The following is a 19,631-nucleotide window of genomic DNA, read 5'->3' on the forward strand; positions in this document are numbered from 1 at the left end:
TTTAGCCCAGTGTTTCTCAAACTGGGGTCGCTGCTTGTGTAGGGAAAGCCCCTGGTGGGCCGGGCCAGTTTGTTTACCTGCCCTGTCCGCAGGTCCAGCCGATCGCAGCTCTCACTGGCCGCGGATCGCTGCTCCGGGCCAATGGGAGCTGCTGGAAGCGGCGGCCAGTATGTCCCTCGGCCCGCACCACTGGGCAATCTTCATTTAATGGGACAGGAATTAAAGAGGGGTATCAAGAAGGAGCCACTGATTTGTTGGAGGCAACAGTGGGGGCAGGAGGAGGGCAGCGGTTTTTCCCATGCCTACACTGTGCTGAGCTAGAGGTGCATTCCTGTATTTGTTCCACTGAACAACCAGGAGAAGCTGCCTCGAAGTTTCCCACAGTCAGAGCCAGTGTGTGTGTGTCTCAGCCTGTGCAGCTGTAGATCCTCCAGCCATGTCGCACAGCACAGGCTGCATGATAAGAGCTGCGTCTGCTTGCTGATCCTCAGGCAGGCTTTCTTTTGGCACGGGACTCTTTTGCTACCCCAGCCTGTGACCTTATTTACCCATCTCGCTACTGCTAATGCCGCCACCACCTCCACCAGGAACAGCGCCCCTTGCGATCAGAACCAGTTACACACAGATCACTGCTCCCAGTCACAGGCGAGGGCTGCCTTCCCTTCTCAGCATGGAGAGCATGGGCAGCGTTAACAATTAAGCCAGATGGGTTAGCTGGAAAAACTCCGCAGGCTCTGGAACGCTTCCATTAGGACAACTGCAGTGCATCTAAAAGGCCTCTGTATTAATCCAGCCCTACTTTTCTCCTTTTCGGGCTTCATTTTCCCAGCACCCCGAAGTGACATCCATCCCTTAAACTCCCTTACAGCAGAGATCCCATAAGACCCTTTATGGTAATCCCTTCTCTGACCCTCTGACTTCTCCTTCCTTTTAAAGGAACAGTTTCTCCAGTGAGCCCCTAGCAAACTCTACCCCCTCTCTCTGTCACCACACACATCCCCACATCCACCCACCCACCCACTAACCCCTCTTTCAAGTCGGCTGTCCTTTTACATCAGAAAATCCTTACTGCTGAGATTCCCATGTTTGATCGGCTGCTACACAGTAAGCCCCGCTTGTCAGTGTCTCTGGAGGATAGCTAGCGCTGCTCTTTTGGCAAGGAAACAGAATCCCACTGAAAGCTGATTGTGATGAACTGTAACCTAATTACATTTATAACTGGCCCATGGAAAAGTCCAAGGGAACTTTGGTTGTAGATTTCTTTTGTACAAAGTCTCAGGGAAACCTGAATCATGTATAATTGGTCTCTCAAGACACAGACGACGCAGCAAACCTTCAAGCACCAAAAAGTATGCATGGGGAGAAATCTGTACTCAGGATGCAACTTGCACAATAATGTTCCCCACCCCACACCGCATTCTGCAGAGCGGATGCAGGGGCTGCTATAGTCTTAGGTAGCAGCTGCACTCTATGCCCAAAGAAAGAGGAAGAGACGTGCCTTAAACTCCACTCCTTCCTGGCCACCAGAGGTGTTAAGATGGTCGGGCACATGAGCCCTTCATCATAGGAGAGTTTGCAAGCTTTCTTCCAAGTCTTACACGTAACAAACTCATTTGAATTCTGTGGCGAGACACTGACTGATTTGACTCCCCCTGAATTAGGATTAAATTAGGATTAAAGGATCAAAACCTACAGCGTAGCAAGGAGAACAGCAACGTTAATCAAGCTGCCTTTCTGCTTTTGCCTAGGGAGCAGGTCCCGATACTCACATCTTCTTCCCCTTTCTCACACATCCACTTGGATGCAGGTTTCGTAAGAAACTGCCATACGGGAAGGGAACAATGGTCTAGGGTCTGGCCTGTCTCAGAAAGGGGACAATGCCAGATGCTAGCAAATCCCCTTGTCTTCCACAGCAGTGATCAAGTAGTGCAGTGTTACACAACTGAGAGAGAATATTGTCCTGACACCCCATGGTGATTACCCGAATACCCTGAAGTTTGAGGATTGTTGGCCTTTGTCAGTTTCTCCCAGGCAGTCCAACCATTGCTGCTGCTGCCACAAATCTAGAAGGAGATTTTCAAAGACAACTGGCTGCTAGGTGCCTAGCTTGTACTCATGTCTTTGAAAATCTCTCCCTGAGTTACCTAAACCTGTTTTGAAACTTACCAGGACTAAGCTGTTTGCCTCAATAGCATCCTATTGCTAAACAGAGAGAGTTTTGTGAATTACATACATTATATGTTGCATAATTTAAAAAATTGTCAGTGCTTAGAGCCAGTATGTGCCATCAAGAATTTCTATCGTTAGAGGTAGATTCGATTAAATATTAAGACCGTGAAAGGAGAAGAAAGAGCGACCAGGAATCAAACACATACTATTTTTGGAGGAGGAAGGTCCGGCAGACTCTTCTGAGGAGGAGATGAATGGTGTCCTGATTCCCCATTGGACAAAGACTCTCCGCAATCCAGTGCTACAAACAGAAACAAGCAGGAATAATGACATGTGGCAGGTCCCAGCAACGCACTTATTACCTAGCAGTGGTGCAGCAACATCCGCGTGCTACGTTATATTTGAGTAGGAAGCAGGGGGTTAATTACAGAGTCTGCCTTTGATGCTTCGTCGTGACCATGTCATTTCAGACCGTAGCCAAGAATACAGTGCTACGGCACCACAGCTAAAGAACCAGTTCTCTTGGTAGAAGCTCTTCTTGTTTTGGAATGTTTTCCCTCTTGGAATGAAAACTATGAAGACCAAAATGTCTTTTAAAATAAAATTCACTTCACTTGTAATGATGATGTCTATATTAAGCTGTTCTAAAACGTTCACTCTGTTATTACTCTGCTGTACATGGTTTCACTTGCAGGCAAAAAAAATCACTTTCCCTCTCCCAGTTCCACTCACTAACAACCTTAAAAACAAAGGGCCAGATTCTCAATTGGTGGAAATCACGTAGCCACACTGGCTTCAGTGGAGGTCCTGGCCGAAAGTCTTCAAAGAAGAAAGTTTCAAAAGGTCTTTCCCTTTAGGTAATACATACGTCATCGAGCTATTGCATCACAATTAGAACATAAGGAACAGATTTATTTTCTACGAAAAATGGTTTCTATTGAATTTTGTCACCTCTGTAAAATGAGTCGTAGCTAAAGGCTGGCCATCTTGATTAGGCCTTAGGAACATCAAAGGCTTTTGGGAGATAGTGTGACATAGTGAATAAAGCAGGGGACTGCAAGTTAGGGGATCTTCTGAGAGTACATTCTATTCCCAGCTCTACCACAGACACCCTCTGTGGTTGGGCTAATCTCCGATTCTGTGCCTCCATTTCCACATCCATAAAATGGGGATAACACCACTCACTTAAAGCACAAAGGTTGCCACAGAGGTGCAAAGTCCAGTTACTCTACTAATAAAATGAGAACAGTAACACTAGTAACTAATGCATTCATATAGGACCTCATAGCCGAGGAAAAGATTGTTAGGAAAAAAATATAGGGCCAAATCCTCAGTGGGCATTTTCAGCATAGCTGCATTGAGCTACATCGGTATACACCAGCTGAGAACCTGGCACTCTGTGTAGGGGGAGGAGTTTCCAACAGATCTAAGAAGGGAGGATATTTCAGTGATTCAGGTGTTAATCTGGGACTCGGGAGACCCACGTGCAATTCCTGCCATGCCACAGACTTCCTGTGTGGCCCTGCACAAGTCAGTTAGTCTTTCTGGGCCTCAGTTTCCCATCTGTAAAATGGATACAATAGCACTATCCTAATTCACTGGAGTGTTGTGCAGAGAAATACATTAAAAGATACTACACTAAAGGGGACCATATAAGTGCCATAGATAGACAAGGGAATTAGGTGCCCAGCTCCCTTTGAATGTATTGCCTAACTCCCGTAGGCTCCTTTTAAAAGCCCAGCCTCACTCCCTATGTGAACAGGGAAAATATAAATTAGAACAGTCAGGGTGCTGTGCCTTTCCTAGCGCAGGTTACCATGGGGTTCAGAAGACTCTGGCATGAACTTCGCTGCATATTTCTCTGTGTTTTATAAATAAAAATTGGACCCGCACTGCTCCATTTCAGTCTCAGTCTCGGAAGCCACAATGACAGCTCTGAATCTGCAGCCTATAATGAGCCTCTGGCAGGGTGGCAGAAGCATCGGTACAATCCGAAACACAGAGTGACGTAATCCCCCAGGCTGTCTGCTGCCTGTGGTGAAACTTCTCTGCTTTCCTCCTTGTTAACGCTGGACAATTTCATTAAGCTACAAGGTCAGAGGCAGCCATGTGCCAAACAGCTCAGTCAGTGAATACCAACCGAATACATCTGCTTGCTAGGCACAGCCACGACAGGCAAGGCTGCTCGGTTCCTTGCACGGTTGACATTAAAATTAAACCAGGGGAGGCCTAAGGGGCAGTTACCTGATCATCAGCCTTGAAAAAGGCTGCTTTACTGCAGCATGCAGAAATGAAGAGATGGCCCTGCCAAGGCACCCCATGGTTACACTGCAAATACTCTGCTAACTAGCTGGTGAGGGAGCCTTCCCTCTTCTATGATGCATCAGGAGTGCTACTTTCAGTACCATCACTCCTGGAAAGAACATAAGAACGGCCGTACTGGGTCAGACCAAAGGTCCATCCAGCCCGGTATCCTGTCTACTGACAGTGGCCAATGCCAGGTGCCCCAGAGGGAGTGAACCTAACAGGTAATGATCAAGTGATCTCTCTCCTGCCATCCATCTCCACCCTCTGACAAACAGAGGCTAGGAACACCATTCCTTACCCATCCTGGCTAATAGCCATTAATGGACTTAACCTCCAGGAATTTATCCAGTTCTCTTTTAAACCCTGTTATAGTCCTAGCCTTCACAACCTCCTCAGGTAAGGAGTTCCACAAGTTGACTGTGCACTGTGTGAAGAACTTCCTTTTATTTGTTTTAAACCTGCTGCCCATTAATTTCATTTGGTGGCCCCTAGTTCTTATATTATGGGAACAAGTAAATAACTTTTCCTTATTCACTTTCTCCACATCACTCATGATTTTATATACCTTTATCATATCCCCCCTTAGTCTCTTCTTTTCCAAGCTGAAAAGTCCTAGCCTCTTTAATCTCTCCTCATATGGGACCCGTTCCAAACCCCTAATCATTTTAGTTGCCCTTCTCTGAACCTTTTCTAATGCCAGTATCTCTTTTTTGAGATGAGGAGACCACATCTGTATGCAGTATTCAAGATGTGGGCATACCATGGATTTATATAAGGGCAATAAGATATTCTCCGTCTTATTCTCTATCCCCTTTTTAATGATTCCGAACACCCTGTTTGCTTTTTTGATGGGACATCAAGGGTGATACTTCCTAGAGAGGCGCACCCGAAGGGTAGCGCCATGAAACTGTTCTGAGAGAGATGAGGAGACTCAGATTTAGTGGGCATATCTAGAGAGCAAAGAAAAATCCATGGCACAGAGTCTCAGAGCCTGGGTCAAGGGTTTGCGGGGCTAAAAGTAGCAGCAGCAGCTTGGGCTCCAAGACACACACACCCCGCCCCCCCCTCGCTGGTTTTCAGAGCCCAAGCTCCCACTGGAGCCTGAATGTCTACACTGATTTTTCGCTCCCTGAGCCCAAGGCAATTGACCCAGGCTCTGTGGCTCATCACCACAGACTGTAATTTGCAGTGTTGACATACCTGCTGGTGACCAGTGCATTCACAGGTACCCAGCCTCTCTCAAGAAGCGCACTGTGTAGGTGCAGCTTTAGCAAAAAAGCACGTTGCCAATCTGTAACTACTACACAGAACACAGCCTCCCTCCAAACACTGCAGACAATTAGAGGGACAAGTGACATTTTGTGCAGTGCTCACTCATTCAAAATTCTGCATTCCTTGTGTGATGCCAGAATCTGCTTAAGCATAGCGAGTGTTTGGCTTCACCTCCTGCCTAGGAATCATCCTAATGAGCATCACCATGCCAGGAATACATAGTTTGTTTTCCTTATTCATTTCCTCCCTCCCACCCCCCACCTCTCCCCAAATCTACTCAGCAAATCAAGAGCAGGATGGAGACCTTTTTCCAGATCCTCAACTGATGTACATCAGCACAGCTCCACAGACCTGAGGAGCTGGCCATGGGATGCAGCACAGTTTGGGTCTGGGGATCTCAGGGTTTTATATATAGCCTATTGCTGTAGTACTTGGGCACTTTCAGGGTAAATCAGATGTGTATGGTGAGATCCCTGCTGGACTTTAAAGAGTTTCCTGCTCTTCTCTCCTCCCTTTATAAGGAGGGATCTGCTTGAGGAATAATTGTTTTTCTAAACCAGCTGTAAGCATCAACTCAAGAGTCTAAGGCCTTGTCTACACTACAGGGGGAGATCGATCTAAGTTACGCGACTTCAGCTACGTGAATAACATAGCTGAAGTCGACGTACTTAGATCTACTTACCATGGGGACCACACTACGCGATGTCGACGGGAGATGCTCTCCCATTGACTCCCCTTGCGTTTCTCGTTCAGGTGGAGTACAGGAGTTGAGGGGAGAGCGATCTGCGGTCAATTTAGTGGGTCTTCACTAGGCCTGCTAAATCAACCGCCGATGCATTGTTCCCTCGATAAGTGTAGACAAGCCCTTACAAAACCAGTTTGTTTACACTCGCTTCCAGTAAAGACATTGCAGAATTGTCCCTAATAGAATAGGAGATATTTTCAGGTTCTCTCTTAAGGCATGAAGTTGCTTAATAACAGGGCACTCAGTACAGGTTTCACTGGATCTGAAATTCCCCTAGCCCTGGAATTTGGGCAGGTGACATTTAGAAAGACAAAAAACAGGCAAGAGGAAATAGTGTAAACATGCACAGTTTTAACAGAAATAAAATGTCCTATTTCTTCATTCTTATACAACTGTGCTCTCCATTATCTGCAAACAAGGCAAATCATTCTCAGATCCCAAGACCAGATGGGACCATTGGGATCATCTAGTCTGACCTCCTGTATGACGCAGAGCAGAGAATTTCACCAAGCAAATTCCTGTATCCAGCCAAAAAACTGCTGTTATGTCTGCATTTGTACTGTATTTTCCCTGCTGGTATTACCAAAGAACAATCTTTATTTTTCAAGTAGATTGTATCCTCTTAGGTCATTTACCAGGGTGAATTCAATTACTATGCCATAAAAAGATACCAACGAAGGACTGTATTGCTCAGTTCGTCGTCTTATTAGTGCAATCAAAAGTAGATTCATCAATGAGAAAAATTGTTGGCCATCCCTCACCTGTTTTTAAAGGCTTTTTTCCCCCTTTTCTCTGAGCTGATGTGATTGTCTCTAGAAAACATCTTATCTTGCATTGCTCCTAAAGGGAATGCTTTCAGTGCAATCTAACTGTGAATGGGCCCAGGCCCCAGTCTGCTAGCATGCACCCAGCACCTATCATGCAAAGTTCCATTGATTTCAATGGGACTTCGCATGGGTTTAGGAGTCCACATTAGCACAATCAGGGCTTAAATGAATGAAACTGACTGGACAGGCAGATTCCAGCACCTGCACCCATTCATTGAACAGATGCAGGGTTTCCCGTCCAGTCAGTCACAGAACTGGGGTCTTTTACACATCCATAACTAGGAGTTAGACCACACGCACATAGAACCTAAGCCACGGACTTGAGTTTTTCCAAACACAACTTAGAAGTTTAACTTGGTCTGGGGAAATGGTTGAAAGAGCCAGGGCCATATCCTTTAGGGAATGATTGCAAGTGGGGGCTCATAGCCCATGACAGGGAAAAGGCTGAAATCAAAACAATGACAGCAGGCTTTAACAGCCTGATGCGGCTCCATGGCTCACTGCATTGCCTGGCCAAGCCCTATTTTGTACATGTCATTGGACCCAGGATAGAGAATCCATGTCAATAAATCTTTCCACTGCCGCTGATTTCCATGCTCAAGTCATGGTAGATACAAGCAGGCCTTCTGTGGCTATGGTTTAATATGATAATTATGCAACTAGTGGCACTGACCAAGATTGTGACCCATTGTGATGGGGCTGTACCTACATACAGTAAAAAGAGAATGTCTCATTTCCAGAAACATTTGACATTACTTCACAATTTGGCTGCATGAAGCAGATTTAAACACAATAAAAATCGTGGCACTAACATGACCTTTGCAGGCCACCATATTGTTCACTTTGCTTGTGTGTTGTCCCCCTTCCCTTACCCTCATTCTGTCTTGTCTATTTAGACTGTAAGCAATTTGGAGCAGGGACTGTCTCTTATGTTTGTATGGGGCTCCATTCTCAGCTGTAATAAATATGAATAATAATAATAATAATAATGACAGGAAGTGGCTAAAAGGCTGATCTATATTTGTAAGCATGAAGCTTTGAAGATAAGTGGCCCTTTTGAGTTTCCATCAGGGCCGGCTCCATGCACCAGCTTGCCAAGCAGGTGCTTGGGGCGGCCACTCTGGAGAGGGGCGGCACGTCCAGCTATTCGGCGGCAACTCGGCGGACGGTCCCTCACTCCCGCTTGGAGCGAAGGACCTCCCGCCGAATTGCCGCCGCAGATCACAATCGCGGCTTTTTTTTTTTTTGCCGCTTGGGGCGGCAAAAACCCTGGAGCCGGCCCTGGTTTCCATAAATGTTGTGAAAGGGAGAAATTTGCACAAAATAATTCTGAATTTTTGGAGAATTCCTTCCCGTGTTGTGAATGCAAAACCAGGTGGATCTAGTCAGAAAAACTGTTGGAAGACAATCACGAGCATTTCACCCAGGGTTATTGTTCTCAATGTATACAGTTTGCAAGGATACAGTGCTAGGATCTTCCTGGGAACGTGCGGGGAGGGGTGCTACATAAATACAAGATATTATGTATATTCTGTGCATAAATAATTCATCTTGAGCCAGTTTAGACTATTTGAAACCACCAGTGGTGTGGTGCAAAGCAGCATGCTGAACATAATAATCAAACAAAAGCTTTTAGACATGGATTGACTTGCTTTGGGTCTATACGAAATGGGATGACTTCTTTAAATATTTCAATAGGGTTGCATGAAGCTGCATACTTAGCAGGAGACATTTTTATCCCAAAGTACTGCCCTCAAAAGTGCTACTTCCAGGAATAACCTCACTGTGTTAGCCAAAAGCATGGAATATGTAAAAATATGGTAGTCATTCCACCCCTTCCATTGGCTCAATTCTCCACCCACTGAAATCCATGGGAATCATGTCGGATTTCAATGGGAGCAGGATCAAATCCTATGCCCCTTTATTCTCTCTCCATTGGGAAGTTAAATCCCAGGCAATCGGTAGCCATAGATTCCATACCTCCACCTTCTTTCTCCTGTCCATCCTTTTGTTTAACCGAGGTCACTTTGTTCATGTAAATGTATTCCTCATCACCACCTGCAAACAAAGGGAAGGAGAGATGTCTTTGTGAGCCAGTCCCATTCACGCTGCTAAGTTTTCACACAGAGAGAAGCAAAATATGTGCACATGTGTGTGTATGTACCCTTAAGTCTCTACTAAATGCAAAAAACTACCAATTATACAATGTTTAATTTTTCAACTTAACGCCAAAGAACCAGGAAATTCCATGAGTTAAAATTTCTGCTTCAATATGAACTCAGCCAAATGGCACGTCCTGTGTATCTTATGGTGTGGATTAAATAAACTAAGTTTTAACAAGGAAAACAGAAATGATCAGGAATCTTGGAAATTCTTTACTTTAAAAAATGTGTAACTCTGGTTATTTTTGTATATAGTTCTAGTAATTTATATACAATTTAAAAACCAAATCCCTCTCTCTTTCTCATATCCCCTCTCCCCAGTCCCAATTTATAAAAAACCCATGTAACTCATCTCTCCCACCCCCCACGTTCTGACTCCATACGTACTGCTTGTCTTTGTGTACACTCGCAGGAGGTCAGAAAGGAAGCATTTTTTCACTACAGCTGTGCTGCTGAGGTTCTCTTCATCCAGTATCTTCAGAAAATCCTCAAGTTCCGTAAGCAGCTGTTCTAGAGCTAAAGGAGACACAGCAAACAATTGGGATAATTTCTTTACAGGGCCATCTGGTTACATTTAGAGAAGGGACATGCACTGAACCTCTAATTCCCAATCTCTTGAAATGTTTTTGATCAGGAGGGATTTGGGTTTGAATCTCTTGAGCTGAACCATTCTTAGGGTTTTGGTTCTGGATCACATCTCAAAGTGGAAGCGATTTGTTTTCTGATTCCAGTTCAGCTATAGCTGAAATCTCACACCAAGATTTTGTCCAGAGAGTTTAGACACTTTGTAAGAACAGCTGATCTTGTGAGAGTTTGGCCATTTGCTGCTGGAACTACCATGAAAGCAGCTGGCAAGGTTTTGGCACCGTTGAATATGACCCTGATTTTGCCTAGAGCCCTGAGCTCTAGTCTCAACCTGATCCAGACTGGGATCCAGCTCCAAACGCTGCCTTTTTAGGCCACTTCAAATTTGATTCCATTTATCTTTGCAGTGACTCAAAGACTCATGCACAAGAAATAGAGTATGCCCATGCTACTCAGTGTCTTCTGGGACTACGTTGCTTGGAAGAGCCTCCAGCAATTTGCCACTTGCATTGAATGGAGATGTAGAGGATCTGAAAGCAAGCGCAGGACTGATCAGCACCTCGACAAGTGTTCAGGAGAAAGATGCCATGGACAGAACACCCCCTTTATAACCTAAAGAGCGAGTGGAGAACAGGTCAAGTAGATCATGCCCCCAGCACCACGACTAAGCAGAGCCAATTAGTTAATTTTAGTTATAAGAAAATCCTTCCTCTTTCTATTTAACTGTTCCCTGTCAAATAGCTTCTGGGAAAAGGCCCACACTCTATTAGCTGGCATTCAGTTACTCACTTCTGATTTCTCCTACTGTTGCCAGGGGTAGGTTAGGAACAGGGGCAGGAGACCATTCCAGCGCAGAAAGAACAGAGTGTTTTGTGAAGGAAGGAAATGCAGAATAAGAATGACAATGGGTGGGAAGGGCAAGGAGTCATCCAAGTTTGGGGGGGAGGGATAGCTCAGTGGTTTGAGCATTAGCCTTCTAAACCCAGCATTGTAAATTCAATCCTTGAGGGGGCCACTTAGGGTTCTGGGGCAAAATCAGTACTTGGTCCTGCTAGTGAAGGCAGGGGGCTAGACTCAATGGACCTTTCAGGGTCCCTTCCAGCTCTATGAGCTAGGTATATCTCCATATATTCGTCTCTTAGGACTCTCCTCTTGTACATTAACTCAGTCACTTCCTGAGCCTAGTTTTCAGTCTTAGTCCCTAATCACAAGGCAATTTTTTCCCTACTAAAGCTATGTCTACTCTACCACTTATGTTGACAAAACTTATGTCACTCAGGGGTATGAATATTTCACCCCGAGCGACATAAATTACACCAGCATAAGCGCTAGTGTGCACAGAGCTCTATGTTGGTGGGAGAGCGTCTTCCACCGACATAGCTTCTGCCGCTCACGGGGGTGGTTTTTTACGCTGACAGGAGAGCTCTCCCCCGTTGGCATAGAGCGTATTCACCCCACACGCTGCAGCACTGTAAGTGTAGACATGCCCTAAGAGGGAGTGAGAGCAAGGGGGGAGGGATAGCTCAGTGGTTTGAGCATTGGCCTGCTAAACCCAGGGTTGTGAGTTCAATCCTTGAGGGGGCCACTTAGTGGATCTGGGGCAAAATCAATATTTGGTCCTGCTAATGAAGGCAGGGGGCTGGACTCAATGACCTTTCAGGGTCCTTTCCAGTTCTATGAGATAGGTATATCTCCATATATTATATTATTATTAAGCCAGTATACTGGGTGGTAGCAAGTGTTCGCTACTCTAATGCCATATGATTTTATTTGGCTAACTTTGTGGATCCAACAATTTACCATGACTCCTGGGCTTGACTGTAAACACCAGTCCACTGCCTCCAGATCAATTTATATAACCTGACTTAATTTGCTCATGAGCCTTTGTTCTATTGCCTGGGAGCCCTTTAAATTTTATTGTGATTTCTCTACATTAGGTTACTTCTATTTTGGTCTGGCTGAGCCCCAATGGGCAACTTCAAATGTCTGCCTTGTGCTGCATCGGCTTGGCTCGGCTCGTCACCTGGCACAACCCATTGCAACACAAATCAGGTACCAGTAAGACCAAGAAGTCCCAGTGCTTTTCACAAGCAAGTGGAAATGGGGAATTACTTGTAAATACTGGGATTTTACCAATAACTGTGATTAAAACGGAGGAGTGATTATTTGGTATCAATCACATCTCTCAGGCATTCTCTAACCTGGGGAATTTGCTCTGAGTCCAGCAAACAGACGAAACGCCACTGTTTAAATCACAATTTTCCTGTCTACAGTGGAATTTGCACTGGCGCAGTGACTTGGGTGGCTGGCCATCGACTGCTGGACTTGGCGCAAAATCCCACTGGAGACCAGGCCAAAATATACTGTCCTATTAGCTTATTCTACCGGACGTGACACTTTACATATAAGTAACGATAACAGTAAGAGTACAACCCAAACAACATCACAGCTTATCTCGGAGCTACTGACGTGGAACAGCTTCCCCAACAGCTGTCCACATGGAAGTCAAGATAGAGTTTGTGTTTCTCCTTAAGGTTAATGATTCCTCCCCCCATCCCCCATTACTATAGAGAATGACCTCATTCTTCTCCCAGGCATCCAGAACTACCATAGCACACAGGGTCAAATCTCTTACGAGTAACACAGCTCATGCAATAGGTTACATTTTCCAGTAGGGGATTCGGAATGCCAAAACTGGCTTCAGGCTTCCCGTGACTCAAACAGCTCATTTAGGGCCTGATCCAACAGCCACAGAAGTCAGTGGAAAGATGCCGATTGACTTCCATGGACCTGCATCAGGGCCTTCAAGGAAAAACGTTCAGCTCTCCTTCAAACAACAGCAATGTATGCATGGCCTGTTCCTATGCAAATCTCTCTCTGATCTCAGTGGGACGCTCCATATCCAAACCTGATACCTGTACAAATAAATTGCCACTGCAATGAATGGAACTATTCATTTCAGAGGGAAGAAGGAAGAGAGGGAGGAACATGCTAATTTTAATAAGAAAGCAACGCGCACAAGCGGGAAAGTGAAGATGAAGTCTCAAGGATGAATATGAAGGAAGCCAAAGGGATACTCAGTGCAAATGAGGAAGAAGAAGAAAAGACCACAGCAGGTGGGTAAGAATTAGCAATGGTCCAGAAGTGTCTCTACATTAAGCCAAGGTAGGATTTTGAAATCAATGGAGCTACAGTGATTTCAACAAGCTGAGGATCTGTCCCACTGTGTGTACGGTATATTGAACCTAGTGATGGGCAAACCAGTTTGGAAATTATCTAGAGCAGCCTGATCTAAATGTCCTCAGTGGCTCCCCTCTGCCCTAAATGTGTATCTTGGATATTTATACTGCCTCATCACTGTAGTACCCGAGCATCTCAAAATCTAATGTATTTATCCTCACCACACCCCTGGGAGGCAGGCCAGTGCTATTATCCCCATTTTACAGATGGGGAGCTGAGGCCCAGATGAGCTAAGTGGCTTGCCCAAGGTCACACGGGAAGTCTGTGCTGGAGTAGGGAATTGATCCCAGGTCTCTCCAGTCCTTGGTTGGTGTCCGAACCATGGACTCTTTTCCTCCTGTGTTTTTGCCTTCTCACCCTGGTGGTCTAGAAGCGATCACATGGTAAGGTACCACTGCTGTAGCGAGGCCTGCCTTGCTGGTCCTGTCCCTGTGGGACTTCTGACAACACTTAGCACTCCACTTGATTCGAGTTGCAGCCCCATGGCGCTCTTCAGCCAACATCTCCAGGGCCTTTGTTTAGCATATTAGAAAGCCAGGGTTCCGCAGCAGCAGCAAGGGAAGGGGACTGGACTACTAGAATCAGGGTGGGATTTTTTGAAAGCACAGAAAGGGAGTTAGGAACACGAGTCCTTATGAAAGTCAATGAGATTTGTGAATTTTACCTCGTGAGGGGCTTTACTTTTACCCTATTCTAGCACCTGCCTTTTAAGAATCGCAGCCCCTATCTATGTGATGTTTTCAAACAACACTTATCAGCCTGGTAACTAAAATCATACCTACCCTGAGAGAGCTAGCGATTGTCATCCTCATTTTAAGTCTGTCAAAAGTGAGGCTCAGATTAAGGGACTTGCCCATGGTCATCCAGGAATTCTGTCATAGAGTCAAGAAATGAACCTCAGTCCCCTAAATCCCTGCCCAGTGCCTTAACCACCAGACCATCTGTCCCCTGTAACACGTGGTTACTAGGCAATGATCATTCAAAGGGCCCCTAGAAATTTAAAATAATGTTTAAAAGGCATTTTTTAGGAATCTCAGATCCATGAGGACAGCAGGTAACTGGGGAAAAGAACTATACGGCTCTGCCAAACCCCATACAGCATCTAGTCTGGAGTTTGTGGCAGCAGCCCCGTAACAATTTGGTCTTAAGCCCATTTGCTCTAGTTTGGATCTAGATGGGCACCAAAGCGAAGGGCAAGGAAAGTGAGTGCAAGAGGATGGGCTAGATTGGCAGCCCTGAGAGATTTGTCAGGGTAGGTTTACAATCAGTCTCTGGGATACTTTTGAGGTTCTCCCATCCTATATTTCACTCTAAAAGCATGAGTCGATGATAAAAGAGGTACAAGGACTCCTTGTTCTTTTTGCTGATACAGACTAACACGGCTACCACTCTGAAACCGGAGTTGACGATGTGTTCTATCCGGTTTTACTACTGCTACTTCCACTATCGCTTCCTAGAAGCAGCCTAGTCCAGTAATTCCACCCAATTCCAGCAAAGCAGCCTCGTTGCTAGAGTGACACATGGAGAGTCGGGAACTTTAATGTTGCAATAACAAAGCTGCTTTCCACACAAAGGCTACATGCTCTGCTCACGACATTTGGATGTCGATGCATCTGACCCCATCTTGGCACGAGTCTAGGGCTATGCTTCATAGATGAAAAGAAGTCTCTTGCCTCAAAGTATTGGCTATCCAGTTTATGTGAAACCAGAGCCAAAAAATTAGCAGTTCACATCAGATCTAGAGGCAACACACTCTTTGTCAAATAACCACAAGTTATGCTCAATATTAATGTTGTTAAAAGGTAAATGACCATTAAACAGGGCTACAAAAATATTCCTTCCAACAGCCTCCGATCTTTGCCATTCTGCTCTGATGATGATACACATCTATGTCTAATTTGAAGAGTCCAGTTCACACTCTGGCATTATAAGAAAACAAGAAGGCAGGCTGAGGATTAACCTTCACACAAGGGTTTTAGAAATCCCCGTTGAACGGGATCAAACTAGCTCATTTAATCTAAACGAAATGAATTATTACCAGTTATTTGTGTCAAGGTACAGATCCCAACCAAGGTCAGAGCCCCATTGTGCTAGGCACCGTACAAACATGTGGTAACGGACAACCCCTGCCCTGAAGAGCTTACACTGTAAGTAGATGAGACAGACACAAGGTAGAAAAAAGGAAGCATTCCTTTCCCGCTTATTTACAGATGGGAAACCAAGGCGCAGAGAGATTAAGTGACTTGCCCAAGGATTCTGTGGCAGAACCAGGAACTGAGCCTGGTCCTTCTGCATCCCACGGTAGTGCCTTCACCCCAAGACCATCTTTGCTCAAACGTTTAAGAGATTCACTGGAAGAATTTCTAAGCAATTGGGAGCGTTGACTCCTGTTGAAAGCAGAGCGCTACTACTGATAGAGTAGAGTACTTCTTGCTCTTATGTCTGTCCCAGGCTAGGTTAAGACTGGGGGGAGGAGAGGGGAAAATGAAATCAAGCACCTCTCTCACACCGTATGTATCCTGGAGGGAGCTATAAGTACTATTAGTTCTGTATCACCATCTGGTGAGTATAGTGTACTGTTCCAAACCCCTTGCAATGTCCAAAGCTATAGTGAAACTGACCATGCTCCCTTGATTCTTAGACTTGCAGTGGGCAGAAGCAGTGGAGGTGTTTCCGAACAGCTCAGTCAGAGGGAACTGTGCTACCCTGGATTCCCTTGAACGCGTCTACTCAACACAATGCAGAGCGGAGGCTTTTCCGTAGCAGCCTTTCATTCTCTGGTTTCCCCTACTAAACATTCTAAACTGGCAGCATTCTAAGCTCTCCCATGAGGCTGCTTTGGCAGAAAGCAGTTGCCCTCTCACTTTGGTTTTCTTTCTTTGCTGCAGAAAAAAAAAAAAAAAAAAAAAAAATCAATAGACCATCTGAGGATTGCGTGCTGGGTAAAAGCCGATTTAGAGAGAGCATTCAAATCCCTGAATAGTGAGTGTTAGCAGCATACCGTGGGGATCTACCCCGTTCTTACTAGGCTAATTGGGACATTTATAAGGGCTGACTGTTGCTGGGAAGGCAAAAGTATTCTGTGGTGACAGCAGAAGAAAGCTATTCTCTCTAGTTGTGAGAAGAGCCAGATGCATTGCCAGTGACAGCTGCAACAGCTGGATGACCCTTAGAAGAGACGGTCTTCCAAAATAACAAAGCACTTACTTCTTCAAATAAAGCAGCCATCTCTCCACCTTACCCACTTGAGATTCCTATGAAGGATGAGCTGTGAAAATGGTAAAATAGCCACAGCATAAAGGCAGGATTCCTCCATTGACTTCAACAGGAGCAAGACCGGACAGTACACACTTTGAAAGCAAGCTGCATTTGCATGCCGATTGGTACATAGCAAATGTATCAGTTCTGTACAGTACATGAAACATGGTACTGCTGTAGAACGATGCTCACATACATTGGATAGGTGCCACATCATGAGGAGGAAGATATGCTGAACCTTTAAACACATGTTGTACACCGCAATGTAAATTGGTTATGATGTTATCAATTCAAGGCCACTGGAAGGTGTAAATTTAGGCTACAATTTTCAAATGTGGGTGTGTCAACTAAGGAATTAGACTTGACACTTCGTTTGAATGAAAACAATTTTTAAAATTAAAAACGGGAGAGGGTTCCCTCAAACATTTTTCATGAAAAACTATTGACTTTTGCCAAATTCTTCATTCTTCATGAATATTTTCATAATGTTTTCAATAAAAAAAAATCAAAAGGCTTATAGACATTTTTTATTTATTAAAAAACCAAACTTCCAGCAAACAAAAAGCCAATACCATTTTGATGTTTAAGATACAAATTTATATTTTTTTAAAAACCTCACAAAGAAAAATGGGGCATTTTTGCGCTTTGCAAAATGGAAACAACTTTGAAATTTCAAAATGTTTGTAAACTTCCCCCCCATTTTCAACCAGCTGTAGAAAGCTGCTCAGAGCACATTTTGGCATTAGAACAAATTGTCCTGGTTTTCCAAAATGCTGAGCTCTGTCAGGGGAAAAAAAAAAAGAGACCACTTCAACTGAGGTGCCTAAATAAGGTTTTAATTGCCTGGTTTTCCACATCCAAGTTGGAAACGTTTGGCTTGATCTTGCTGCAAAGGCTGAAATGGAGGAAGAGGGGCAGACAATGCGTCTTGTGGGTCGTAGGCTGAGAACGGAACAGTTGAGCCCAACCAGCTCTGCGTGGGCTGCTTTGGATGTTTGAACAAGAATCTTATTGACGAGCCGGCAGCTCTAACCCAGAAACTCTGAACTTTAACAAACCGGCAGCAGAAGATGCACAAAAGGCTTTTCAGTTTTCAGAACAAACAACAGACTTACTTTCCCTGCTCAATCGGAAGATGAGAAACAGCATCCGGGGGGGTGGGAGGGGGGGCGGACGGGGAGGAAGAGGGGGAGAGAAAGCATGAAAAGCACTCAGACAGCTGAAATAGGGGCTTTTCTCTGAGCGATCCCACGCCTTTGGGTCACTTACTGTAGCTTTCAAGACAAACACAGCGATGCCCTGCAGAGATATGGGTCTCTCACCCTTTCCATTACAACCCAGCCAGTGCATCACACCAGACTCAGCTGTGCCACAGGAGGTCTCACTGTGGCAAGCAAATTCTTTGCATGAGATTTGAATAAGACCAGCAGCATGTCCCCTTCATAAGAGCATCTTTATAGAACGCCTGTCATCCCAAAAGATCCCCAAGAGCTTTATAAACAGTCTGTGGGCTGACTCCTGCATGCTCTCACTACCGGGCGTAGCGCTTAATGCTGTGACAGGTTTCAGAGTAGCAGCCGTGTTAGTCTGTATCCGCAAAAAGAACAGGAGTCCTTGTGGCACCTTAGAGACTAACAAATTTATTGGAGCATAAGCTTTCGTGGGCTACAGCCCACTTCTTCGGATGCATAGAATGGAACATATATTGAGGAGATATATATACACACATACAGAGAGCATGAACAGGTGGGAGTTGTCTTACCAACTCTGAGAGGCCAATTAAGTAAGAGAAAAAAAACTTTTGAAGTGCTAATCAAGATAGCCCAGTACAGTTTGATAAGAAGTGTGAGAATGCTGACAAGAGTTACTCCCCATCGCGCCAATAAATATAACCGTGTAACCGAGAGTCATGTAAGATGTCTCCGTGACCTGAAGCCAAGATGAATTGCTCCTGAATTGAACCCTATGATGGCTTGGCATGTAGACATCCCTTCCCCTACAGCTGTCACCTTGTCTCTTCCCCCTACCCTGACCTTTTCCTTTCCTCAGGTTGCTTTTTTTCTTCCTTTTGTTTTCTATTTTTCTCTCTCGTGTGATCTCTGGAATTTTTTTGGCTTTCCATGCCCATTCCCTACTCACCAGAAGGGCGACATGCTGCTGACTTTGTCGGGGAGTAAGAGAGACCAGCTGCCCTGTATGCTAACAGACAGCTGTTTGGTGTCTAATGTGGTTTCTAACCATGCCCAGAAAGGACATTGGATCATATAAAACAGCTGTTTTCAAGACAGAATCATGCACAGGACCTGACAGAGAGACAGCACAGGGCTTTGTACCATGAATGAAGCACTGGAGAGAGTTGTCCCTTAACAACAAGCTTGGTCCGGTATTTTTCATACACCTATCCTTTGTTTCCTTTAGTTAACCTGGGGGAGATCCACTGATTGCTCCATGCAGATGGGCAACATATGGTCTCCTGGCTGAGCTCAGCCCTGTGGGAACAGAGACCTGGGGAACTAACTCCGTCACAACACAACTGGTTCGGATGGCGGGCTCCTACCTGGGCACGGGGCTGCCGTGCACATGAGCTGCTCCTGCAGATGTCCGAACGAAGGGCTGCTCCAGATCAGTGAACGAAGGTTGGCTGCTCTTAGAGGGCCACCTAGCACTTTACCAGCGGCTCCTGGAGCGCATTTGTAGTGGTACCGCTGAGGCTGATTTAGGGTCATGGGACTTTCCCCGTTCCCAGTGCACCTCTTATCCCAGTCCACCCCCCAGTCTGTTCCTGCCCTCCTGTACCAGGCATAAGCACTGCACCTCCGCTACTGTCTGCGCCGGCAGGGAAAGCAGCACAGATTGGTGTCTATTTTAACATGTTGGTGCCCACAGACCCTGGCACATCAGCCACCTGGCTAGAAACACAGCTTCCCGGAGGACGTTGGGGGCTTTGGCTGTGGGACCCTCCTTGGTAGCTCAGTCTTCCCCTCTCTACAACAAGTTCACCAGCTACCATGATTGTGGGACCGCAAATTCCTAATGATTAGTGCTATCATAATTACTGCCAGTTAC

General features: G+C 45.4%; 1 protein-coding gene across 1 annotated transcript in view; it reads right to left on the reverse strand.

Moving 5' to 3' along the window:
- AFAP1L2 (actin filament associated protein 1 like 2) overlaps positions 1-19,291 on the reverse strand; it is a 56,049-nt gene extending 36,758 nt beyond the window's left edge. The window contains exons 1-4 of the mRNA XM_065407564.1: positions 19,123-19,291; positions 9,870-9,998; positions 9,301-9,378; positions 2,376-2,470 (exon numbers count right to left, since the gene is read on the reverse strand). Of these exons, the coding sequence (XP_065263636.1) occupies positions 2,376-2,470; positions 9,301-9,378; positions 9,870-9,998; positions 19,123-19,291 (471 nt within the window). The remainder of the gene's footprint in view (positions 1-2,375; positions 2,471-9,300; positions 9,379-9,869; positions 9,999-19,122) is intronic.
- Between the last annotated feature and the right edge of the window lie 340 nt (positions 19,292-19,631).

This window comes from Emys orbicularis, chromosome 7 (genome assembly GCF_028017835.1).
Source record: "Emys orbicularis isolate rEmyOrb1 chromosome 7, rEmyOrb1.hap1, whole genome shotgun sequence".
Taxonomy (NCBI): Eukaryota; Metazoa; Chordata; order Testudines; family Emydidae; genus Emys; species Emys orbicularis.